The 10634-nt window shown below is 43.0% G+C and overlaps 1 protein-coding gene across 1 annotated transcript in view; it reads left to right on the top strand.

Moving 5' to 3' along the window:
- Nucleotides 1–972: 972 nt before the first annotated feature.
- Nucleotides 973–10634, top strand: part of EP300 (E1A binding protein p300) — an 82251-nt gene continuing 72589 nt past the window's right edge. Inside the window, exon 1 of the mRNA XM_026479564.4 lies at nt 973–2317. Within this exon, the coding sequence (XP_026335349.1) occupies nt 2224–2317 (94 nt within the window). The 5' untranslated portion in view covers nt 973–2223. The remainder of the gene's footprint in view (nt 2318–10634) is intronic.

The raw sequence follows: 10634 nt of genomic DNA, 5'->3' as shown, positions 1-10634 counted from the left end.
TTGCTTTTGTCCATGCTTAGATTATCTTTAGCATATTACGTTTTTGCCCTTTTCCGTAACTACATTATCTTTAAGGCACTACCTAAACGTGGTCTTTTATTGAGCTAGCCTACGGGGGGTGGGTGAAAAGAAGTACCATAAAATGTCCTCAGGTCTCAGATGTATTCAGAAAAATAATTCAAGTCTCCTTTGGTGAGAGAGGTACCTGGTAGGGGCTAGTGGACACGTGGTAGGGCAGAAACGAATTTAGGTCTGGTCCTACAGCGTCTTCCCACCGCTGTGATTTTTGTTTCCTGATTATCGAAATAATATATGCTTATTGTAAAACAGATCCTAAGATTCAGAGAAAAGGGAAACAACTCATAATCAGTCTGATTTTGGGATGTGAACCGTTCTCTCTGGGAAAGAGATGGAGGAGAGAGGACGCTCTGGGTCTCTGGCCACAACACTGGCCAACGACGGGGTACCCCCTGTCTCGTTGATTCAACTGGGGTTCGGAAGACTGGCCGCCCAAGGGCCCGGGACGCAGGGTCATCCCCCCGCGCTCCTATTCGGCCACCTGCGCGGTGACCTGGCGCCTTCCCCAGCGCAGCTCCTGGGCTCCGTCAGCCCCGGTTCCCACCGGTCCCCTACGCAGAGACCCAACCCAGGGACCTTCCCCCGCAAGTGTCCACCGACTGAAAATAGATCCCGAGTCGGCCCCCGAACCCTCCCCCCGCCGTCAAGTCCTCCCCTTTAAAAGGAGCCACCGGGTGACGCCGGGGGAGTTTGCGGAAGCGCCAACCGCGTTGGGCCCTTGGGCGGATCCCGTGATTGGAACTGGCCCCGCCCCCGGGTCCTCTTCCCCCATTGTGTGAGCGGCTCGGGCCCAGGCCCCGCCCCCTTGCCACCTCCCTCCGGAGGCCCAACCCCTCCCCTTTTTTTCACCCCCCCTTGGCTCATTTCCGGCCGCCGCTGCTACCGCTAGCCTGTAAGGAGGATTCGGCAGAGGGAAGAAACAACAGCCGCCATCTTGTTTGTGTGCTAGGCTGGGGGGGAGAGAGGGCGAGAGGGAGCGGGCGAGAGTGGGCAAGCGGGACGCCGGGCTGAGTGCGAACTGCGGGAGCCAGAGTGCGGAGGCGAGCCGGGCCGAAGAGAGGCGGCAGGGGCCGAGACAGTGGCAGGGGGCCCGGGGCGCACGGGCTGAGGCGACCCCAGCCCCCTCCCGTCCGCACACACCCCCACCGCGGCCCGGCAGCCGGGCCGGCGTCGACGCCTAGGGGGGACCATTACATAACCCCGCGCCCCGCGGCGCCTTCGCCCGCCGCCGAGGGCGGCCCCGAGCGGAGCCCCGGGGGGCGGGCGCTCCCGGCACCTGGCCGCCGGGGGTGGGGGCCGTAGCGGCGGCCGTATTTATTTCTGTGCCGCGGGAGAGGAGGGCGAAGGAGGAGAGCGCGGCGCGAGGAGAGGCCGCCTGCGCCGCCCGCCGGAGCGGGGCCTCCTCGGTGGGCTCGGCGTCGGCGCGGGCGGGCGGCGCTGCTCGGCCCGGCCCCCTCGGCCCTCTGGACCGGCGAGCTCCGCGCCGGGCGTCCTCGCCGCGCCTCCGCCGCCCGCCGCGCGATGTGAGGCGGCGGCGCCAGCCTGGCTCTGGGCTCGGGCGAGCTCTCTGCGGCCATTAGGGGCCGGTGCGGCGGCGGCGCGGAGCGCGGCGGCAGGAGGAGGGCTCGGAGGGTGGGGGCGCAGGTCCGGGAGGGGGCACCGGGAGGAGGTGAGTGTCTCTCGTCGCCTCCTCCTCTCCCCCCTTTTCGCCCCCGCCTCCTTGTGGCGATGAGAAGGAGGAGGACAGCGCCGAGGAGGAAGAGGCTGATGGCGGCGGCGGAGCTCCGAGAGACCTCGGCTGGGCAGGGGCCGGCCGTGGCGGGCCGGGGACTGCGCCTCTAGAGCCGCGAGTTCTCGGGAATTCGCCGCAGCGGACGCGCTCGGCGGATTTGTGCTCCTGTGCCCTCCTCCGGGCCTGGGCCCAGGCCCGGCCCCTCGCACTTGCCCCTACCTTTTCTATCGAGTCCGCATCCCTCTTCAGCCACCGCGACCCAGCGAAAAGAAAAAGGAACTTCCCCCACCCCCCTCGGGGGCCGGAGGAGCCCCCCAAGCCCACCCCAGGGAGCGGGGCGGGGAGCCCTGGCCGAAGAAGAGATTTCCCGAGGATTCTCGTTTTCCTCGCCTGTATCTCCGAAAGAATTAAAAATGGCCGAGAATGTGGTGGAACCGGGGCCGCCTTCAGCCAAGCGGCCTAAACTCTCATCTCCGGCCCTCTCGGCGTCGGCCAGCGATGGCACAGGTTAGTCCCGGGAGCCCTGGCCTTCCACATCCCCCTTAATCTTTTCTGCTCGGTACACCTTTTTTCTTCCATATTTTCTTCCTTTTTCTCTCTTCTTAGTTCTCTGCTTTTTGATTAATTTTAAAGGTGTTTGAATGAGCTGGTCGAAGACGTCCAGTAGCCCAACCATTTTCTTTGCTTCCTAATACATTCGTTGCAACACTATGTCATATCGATGTGTGTTCTGGAATTAGAGCTCTTGAGTGGTGCTATGGAAATCGCCTTTATTGTTGCTTCCATGCAGTTTAATTTTTGAAATGCCAGTGCATTTGTGTGTAAGGGCTTTTTATGCAATTTTGCTTTGAATGTTTTGTTGTTGAGAAATGAGGAATTGCGAATCCTTTCTCCTCGATTGCACTTATTCTGTTTTCTCTACTTTCCACTCTTCAAGATTTTCTCTTTTTGCACAAGATTCTCCGTTGAGGATGAGAGTGTAAAAAAATCTTGATTTTATTTGTGTGTGTGTGTGTGATCCAGGATTTCAGGTTTGACGTTAGGTTTAACGTCAAAGCTGAAATTTTGTTCGAATTATTTTACCTACCATTCCCAGCCCCCCCCTTTTTTTTATTTGCCTTAAGAATCAATATGGAGCGCAGTTCATTTTACATCTCCCATTTCTTTGGTGTGAGACCAAAATGTCTGAAACTCTGGGGTTTTAGGTTGGGAGAGAGCAGAGGCATTTTCTTTGCAGTTTGTAGTCACTTTCTCTTGGGAGGGGCGGTGGAGATAACCAATTGTGTGGAGCTATGTACTTGTAAATCAAAATTAGGAGTTGTAAGGGTCCCAGTCATGAACTGCAAACATAAACTGATCGTACAAAAGTTTAAAATGTGTGTTAGGTTCTGTATTTGTGTGTTTTTGCTTTTTTGTGCTTTAAACATACTTGGAGGTCCATATTTCAGCGTAAAAAAGCTCTACCGTTCTTTACTTCACTCAGTTGTGGACCAGCCCTTTTGTCAAAGGAAATTCAGGGAGACTTCCCTCCATCATCCCCTTCTTATAATTAGTTTGGTGCTGTCCTGATGGCCACCGACCTACTCTTTTGCTGTCGTAGTTGTTTGAGGTGCCAGGATAATGAAGAGGAAGAATGGCTGGCCATCTGACAGTCCACAAGATGTTCCCCCTTACTACGGAGCATCTCTTTAACTCAACGTCATCCCTCCATCTGCCAGTGAGAGTGCATAATGAAGTTAAATGTACCCTATGAGTTTGTGGAGAACTTCTAAAGCATGTTTCTAAGTAGGCTTCGTTTCGGGGAGTGAAAATGTAAGGATATGGCAAATGCTTTGAATTCCTCGCTTTTATAGGATAAATGTGTCATGAGTTTAAGGTAACCTGTAAAGATTGAGGATTTTTGCAGTTTTCTACTTCAGACTTGTAAAATTGGCAATGCAAGAACTTTGATCTATTCTTATTCCTTGAACTTTCTGTCGTCTTCACAGATTTTTTTCTTTTGCCTTTTTTTCCTCCGAACTATTACACATAATGAGTATCATATTCCTTTGCACTTACTAAAATGTTCCGAAGGATTTTCAGATCATTTTTAGACATATTCTTGCTTGTTATTTCTTTAATTTTTGTGTCATGTGATAATGGATTTTACATTTGAGTTCACTAGAGACTTGGGATGCTGTAGAGAAAACTTCTTTAATGTGTGTCATTTCGATGACTCCTGATTTGAACAGCTTAGTCTTGGAGTAATGCAAGGCCTGAAAGGAAAGCTGTGCTCTGTTATTCAAACACCTCTGTTCAGGTGCACTACTCCGTTCTCCATATTTGATCTGTGTACTTGGCAACTTTAGCTAACTCATTTTAGTAGTGTCTCACCCGTCTAGTACACAAAAATTATTTTGCTACTTGAAATATCTTTGGATAATTAAAAGAGTCCTAAATGTATCAAGTGGGTTTTTAGAGTAAAAAACCCTCAACATTGAGATGAACTCAGTTTTAGTACTAAGAGTTTATCTTAGTATTAACTTAGTAAACTAGAGTTTAACTTAGAAAGTTACCTTTCTCTAAATTTTGTGATGAGAGTTTATCCCCCAGTCCCCTGTTAGGATTGTACTCTAGGAATTCTTTGGTGACAATTCTAATCCTAATCAGTCTGGGTTTTGGGCGGGGGATGGAGAGAAGTAGTTATAAAGAAAATACTGTCCCATTGTGAACTTAATTCAAGTTGGTGATCTTACTTTTTTTTTTTTCCTCCCCAGCCCGCAGTGTGTAGTGTAAGTTGGCAGGGAACTTTTAACAGAGACACTTCACTTCTTAAAACTTTAAGTTTTCAAACATGTAACTTTATACGTTTTTACTTTTGAGTTATTACCCGAATATTTTATAAATGTGAAAGTAAGTTGTTTTTTTGGTAATTGATTAGGAATTTTATCTAGAACTGGGTCAAAATGATCCCAACATTCTAGACATCAGAAACTTTTTTTTTTTTTTTAGTGATTAGGTCTTGTGATTTTAGTAGTGTAAGTGTCCCTACCAAGAGTGTTGGCATGTGCCAGTTTTATAGAAGAAAAAACTGGAACCCAGGTGGGTTGACATACTAATGTGTTAACAAAACAAATTAGTTTTTAAATTCCAACTTCTGAATTTTTAATTAGCCACTGATGCAGAATAGAGATGACTTCTTAATGAGGAGTCAAAGATTCTTCTAAAACATTCTGGATTGATTCAGATAACTTGAATTAAGTTCAAATTTTATGTGGAATGGGGAGGAAGAGACTTATTTTTCAGCTGTTGAATCTTTATGTTCCTGTTTCAATATTTATATTTGATCCATTGAAAATTTTATTTAACTTGGTATGGTTAGGTCAGAACTATTCGATAAATCAAATGACTTTATGTTCTGCACCCAAAAAAAGATTATAAAAGCCATTTGTAAAAATATTTTGGTAAAATTACTGATCAGGAAAGTTAACAGGTAAGTCCTGAAAGTATTTCTTGAACCTGTTTCTAATAATCTGAGCGATGGGCTTGATGAAGTTGCTATAGTTGCCTTCATTGTTCATTGGATGTGTTCTATCACTGCTTTGTAAACACTTAATGCTATATGCACTGAAAGAACAGACTCTGGAAAGATAGATGACAGCACTAGGATCTGGCATATTAAGTAAGGATCTTTCTGGTCTTGGTACCAGTTTTGTAGTCCTACTGTGTACTTGGGTCAGAATTAGCTTGGATTTTATGCCTGTTTTTCATTTCAAAGGAGCAGGGCAGATAGTATATTGAATATATCATTTTGACCACTAGATTGATATACATAACAGAGAAGTGGCAAGGATTTTTTTTAATGTCAGTTATATTTTCTCAAAACACTGTGGATTAGTGGTTTATTATCTAAACAGAATATTTTTGGTGGGGGCCACTTCTTTTTCAGCTCTTAAACCTATGATACTGTGTTTTAATTTTATTTTTAAGGCATGCATGTTTATATTAGAGTTCTGGAGTTTTTCAGTTATGGCTCCTTGGTCCAATGAGGTATTGCTGACCTCAGTGTTAAGTTGCAAAGCATTTTATTAAGTGCCTTGAACTCTGACAATTACTTATTCTCAAGGCTTTGTAAGTTCATTTATTATGGCTTCAAGAAGGCTATATGTGGTTGATAGTGAGATAAAGTGACTTTTGTTAAATTGTAAATCTTGTACGTGTTACATACAGTATGGGTACCCTTTTCCAGCAGAAATTCGTGTCTGTCACAGATGTAAGAAATATATTGGCATGTCCAGTGAATGTATAATGGAGAGAGAGGAAACAGTGTCTGCCTCTGGTTGCCTTTTTGCATTATTTTCTGTTTTACTTTGCTTTTTTTCATCTTCTCCTTAGTCTAGTCTATAAAAAGTGAGATAAATTGAAACAAGAAGTTGAAAATAAGTGCCTAGTGGTGTTTGTAGGGACATTAAGTGGTAAGTAGGAAAGGGAAAAAAAAAAAAAAAGAGTAGGAAGAATGTTGCAGATACAAGTGGGAGTGTAAAATACCTCTTCCTGGTATATTTACAAAAACAGTTCAGGAGCTGTTCTGCCAATTCATAACAGCCAACAATTAATAGAAAAATAAGATATGCTTGTTTTGTGTGTATTTTGTGGTTTTAGGGTTTCTTCTTTGAGAATTTCTGAAGTTGAATTTTTCAGTGTGGCAAACACTAAATTAATGGGCTAGTTGAAACTTAAATTACACCAAGTGTAAAAATTTTAAAGCATTGAATTCTGCAGATGTTTTTTTCATGTGATGGGTGTTAATTTTCTTCTGAAATTTTGGTTGGAAATTCTTTATTGCTCAGTTCTCACAGGTTTAAGAGAATAAATATTAAGGTGTTAAACTTCTTCTGAACAGTTTAGATATCCTTTGTTTTTAGATGTAGATCTTATTTTATAAATGCTTCAAAAGGAGTAATTGAGAGAGAGAAACAAAAAGTAAAACTCCTGAAAAAAAGTGGTTAAGAAAAGGGGTTTTTGGAGAGACTGCTTTAGAGTTCTGATCCCTGATGTGCCTTTATTAACTGTGAACCTTGGACCAATTACTTAACCTCTTTTTCTCAGCTTCCTCACCTGTAGTACCCACCTTACAGAATTGTGATGAGGAATAAATGAAAATTCTCTTTATCAAATGTTTAGGATAGAGTGCTTGCTGCAGTGTAGTATGCGCTCATTGTGTTGACGGTTTTTAACCTTACTGGCTAAATACATACGACAACAAAGCAGTGGTAGATTTTTTCATGGATTTACAGATTGGATAAAGAGAAACCCAATTTCATGAAGTTCAGAGAGTAGTAGTCTTAGAAGTAAAGCTTATGGTGCAGTTAGCCAATAAATTTACTCAAAGATTAAGCTTCTGAAGAGTGTAAGAATATGGTAGCAGAGACTAAAATAAAAGTAGAAGTACTGTATGTACTGTCATATAGGGTGTCTTGTGTATGTAAGTAAGTAAAATGGAAATCAATAAGTAAAGCATAATGAGAAATCAGAAAGATTGTTCTTACTGGAAATGCTCAAGTTAGAATGGCTTTTTGCTAAAGAACTGTGTGATTGAGCACTATATTTTCTGTTTGCTTATCTGGGTCTTAAAAGACGTTCTTCAAAAGGAAGAGGGAGAAGAAAAGAAGGAGCAGTGCAGTGCTTTTCAAATTTTTTTGACCACACCCAGTAAGAGTTACATTTACATGGAGAACTAGAGACCCTACCTCAGCAAGTGGACAAACTACTTATCCTTACTATCTGTAATATACTCTGGTGTTTTCTATTATGTTTTTTTTTTTTTTCAAGTGCTGGTTGTGACCCACTGTATTGATTTTATGACCCACTATTGGCTTGTGACCCACAATTTGAAAAATAGTGGCTTAGAAGAGTTGACAAGCTGGCATTCATCTGTATTGGACCAACATTTTCTGTATACTAGGCGTTTATCCTCAGTGCAGGGAACACTCTGGTAATCAAGACAGATATGGACCCTTCCTTCCCTTACCTCATAGATAAGGGGATGAGAGTGGTGTTCAAGACTGATGTGACCAGCATTATATTTGGGAAGTACTGTGTATAGTGGGAGAAACAGGAGGGCCTGTAACCTGTAACTTTGTTCCTCTGGTGGCTGTCTTTGAGGAATTGGTGTCTGATCCTGAGATCTGAAGGAAGAGTATAGGGTTAGTAAGAGTGAGCCCGGGCTGGGAACAGCCTGTTCAGGGAACCTATTAAGTTCCATCTGATGGGGGGGATAGCAAGAAATACAACCATAGAGGTGAGTATGGAGCCAGTTATGCTTGGCTTATAATGCTTACTGGAGTTTAGATTTTCCATTTTAGCTCTTTTTAAAAAGATTTTATTTATTTATTTGACAGAAGGCACTAGTATGTGCACAGTTGGGGAACAGCAGGGGGAGGGAGAAGCAGGCTTCCTCTGAGCAAGGAGCCCTATGCAGGGCTCGATCCCAGGACCCTGGGATCATGACCTGAGCTGAAGGCAGATGCTTAACCCACTGAACCATCCTGGGGCCCCCCATTTTAGCTCTTTCAAATGGATGGGGCATAATTGTACCTCAATGATTGACTAAAGTGAGATATGCTTTGAAATGAAACAAGGAGACCAGAGAAATGGCTGTTTCAGGATTTCAGCTGTCCTGAGGGTGGTCTGAATTAGTAGATGGAGAGCAGTGAAAAGATTTGAGGAAAGTGGGTGACCAGCAGAACTCGGTGATTAATTACATGTTCGAATTTTGTGATAGAGGGATCAAGGGTAATTCCAAAGTTTCAAGTTTGGGCAGCTGAATTGGTGAGGTTGCCATTTTCTAAGATAGCAAACATAGGAAGTGAAGTATTTGTGTATGGATGTGATGGGGAGGGGTTACCATGAGTTAAATTTTGAACATTTTGAAGTTGTGTGATTCTCTTGAGTTGAGTAGTCACTGTTTTCATTTGGTGTGTCCTCTCATTTCAGCCAACAAACATCAATTATTAGACACCTGGAAATGTAAAAATGAATCAAGGTTGCACTTTTTGCTCTCAAAGCATTTAGTGGGGTTGGTGTACATGTCCACACAATTTTCCTGTGAGTTATACTCTGATAAGTGTTTAAAAAAGTTGGGGATAAAGGTAGAGGATAGGGATTGTTTCTGACTGGGTGGGTTTGGAGATCTGAGGGAAAACTTCAGAGAGAACGTGTATTTGAACAGAGGTAGGAGAACTTGAAGATAACTTACTTAGAAGTAGAGAAAGTTGGAAGAGTATTTCTGTTTCAGGTGGAACAAGTACAGGTGGTTCTAATGCGACTGGAATGTAGACTATGGTGGTGTGTCTTTATGTGAGACAGATGGAAAAGGATTTTGGTGTCCTATTATGAAAAGACAGAAATGTGGTAAGGAGTTTGACATTTCTTACCATCAGGATAAAAATTTTATGAACAAGAGAATGATGCGATCAGGGAAAGGGGGAGGCCTAATTCTGGTGACATGGTACAGGATCAGTAGCAAGAAGAGTACCTAATGGCAGGAAGACTAGGGTTATGTCATTTATCTTTTGAAGTGCGCTTGCATTTGCCTTGGAAGTTTTTGGTAGACTGTAATTATTGATGTGAATTGTTTGATTTTTTTAAGGTCCAAGTTTTGTTTACCAGTTGTCCTGAATGTAGAGAATACAGCAGATAACTCAGAAATCATTCACTTTCTCCTTTTTCTTTACAGATATGCAATCTTTAGGAATTTTTTTGGTTTTGTTTTTTTGGAGAGGTGGTATGATAGCTCTATCACGTAGGATCCCCTATAGGCATTTCATTCCCTCAGAACAAACCCCAGTCAAGCAAACGAATCTTACACGCACCGTAAAGCTTCTCCCAAGACGTTACCACTAGTCAAAATCAGTGATCAGTGGCAGTTAAATAAACATGCAGTTTAGGTTTAATATGAACATGTCATTGAGTTGCTTTTTAAGGTGGGTTTTTGATAAATAATAGTGTTCTCACCTTTTAGTTAACTTCATGCCAAGAAGTGTCACCATATTAAATAAATTGATAAAGAGCAAGGCAGATAGTCAATATAAAACTTCCAAAAGTGGGCCCAAGGTCACACATTTGATCAGTTATAGCACTTCATCTCTCTAAATTTTGAGACCTAACTTAAATGTGTTGGGATTAAGAGTCAACTCCAAGTCAGTCACTTGCCAAAGTGTAGGTATGCCTTTTGATGTCACGGTTGCAGGACAATGTTAAGAATGCATATTTTGAAGTTTGCTTGCACTTCTGCCCTTTGACTCCATTGGATTTCCAAATTCAGCACTCGTTAGCATGCATATCTATGTGATAGTGTATAACTTAGTATTGATCATCATCTTCAATCCAAATTTATATATAATTCACAAATTGTTTCCAGTTGTCTTGAAAAGTATTAGAAGTCATATCTGTTTTTCTAGCATGCATATTTCATTTAATTTTCTTAGTCTTTCAAAAGTAGTTTTAAATGTTTGTGCATCTTTCTTGATAGATGGGTTGTTTGCGGTTAGATTAGTTCTACATCTACAGAATATCAAAATACTGTTTTTAAATAAAGCATGAATGTTAGGAAATGAAAGTTAGGAAAATTGTTTCAACCTAATCCATGAAGTTCGCAAATTTGCCTCATTTTAAAGACTGATGTTTTAAAATGTCATGGTTTTTAAGAACCCCAAACACCTGAGTTAATAATGCAGGGAGTGCCCTAAACCAATAAGAATGAGAGATCTTTGTTACATTGTCAATGTCTAGCCAAACTGTTAGCAGATTTATTGAAGTTATATAGATTTAACTTTCATTTCTA

The sequence above is a fragment of the Ursus arctos genome, unplaced genomic scaffold (genome assembly GCF_023065955.2).
Source record: "Ursus arctos isolate Adak ecotype North America unplaced genomic scaffold, UrsArc2.0 scaffold_21, whole genome shotgun sequence".
Classification (NCBI taxonomy): Eukaryota; Metazoa; Chordata; class Mammalia; order Carnivora; family Ursidae; genus Ursus; species Ursus arctos.
This window is presented reverse-complemented; position numbering and strand designations above follow the sequence as displayed.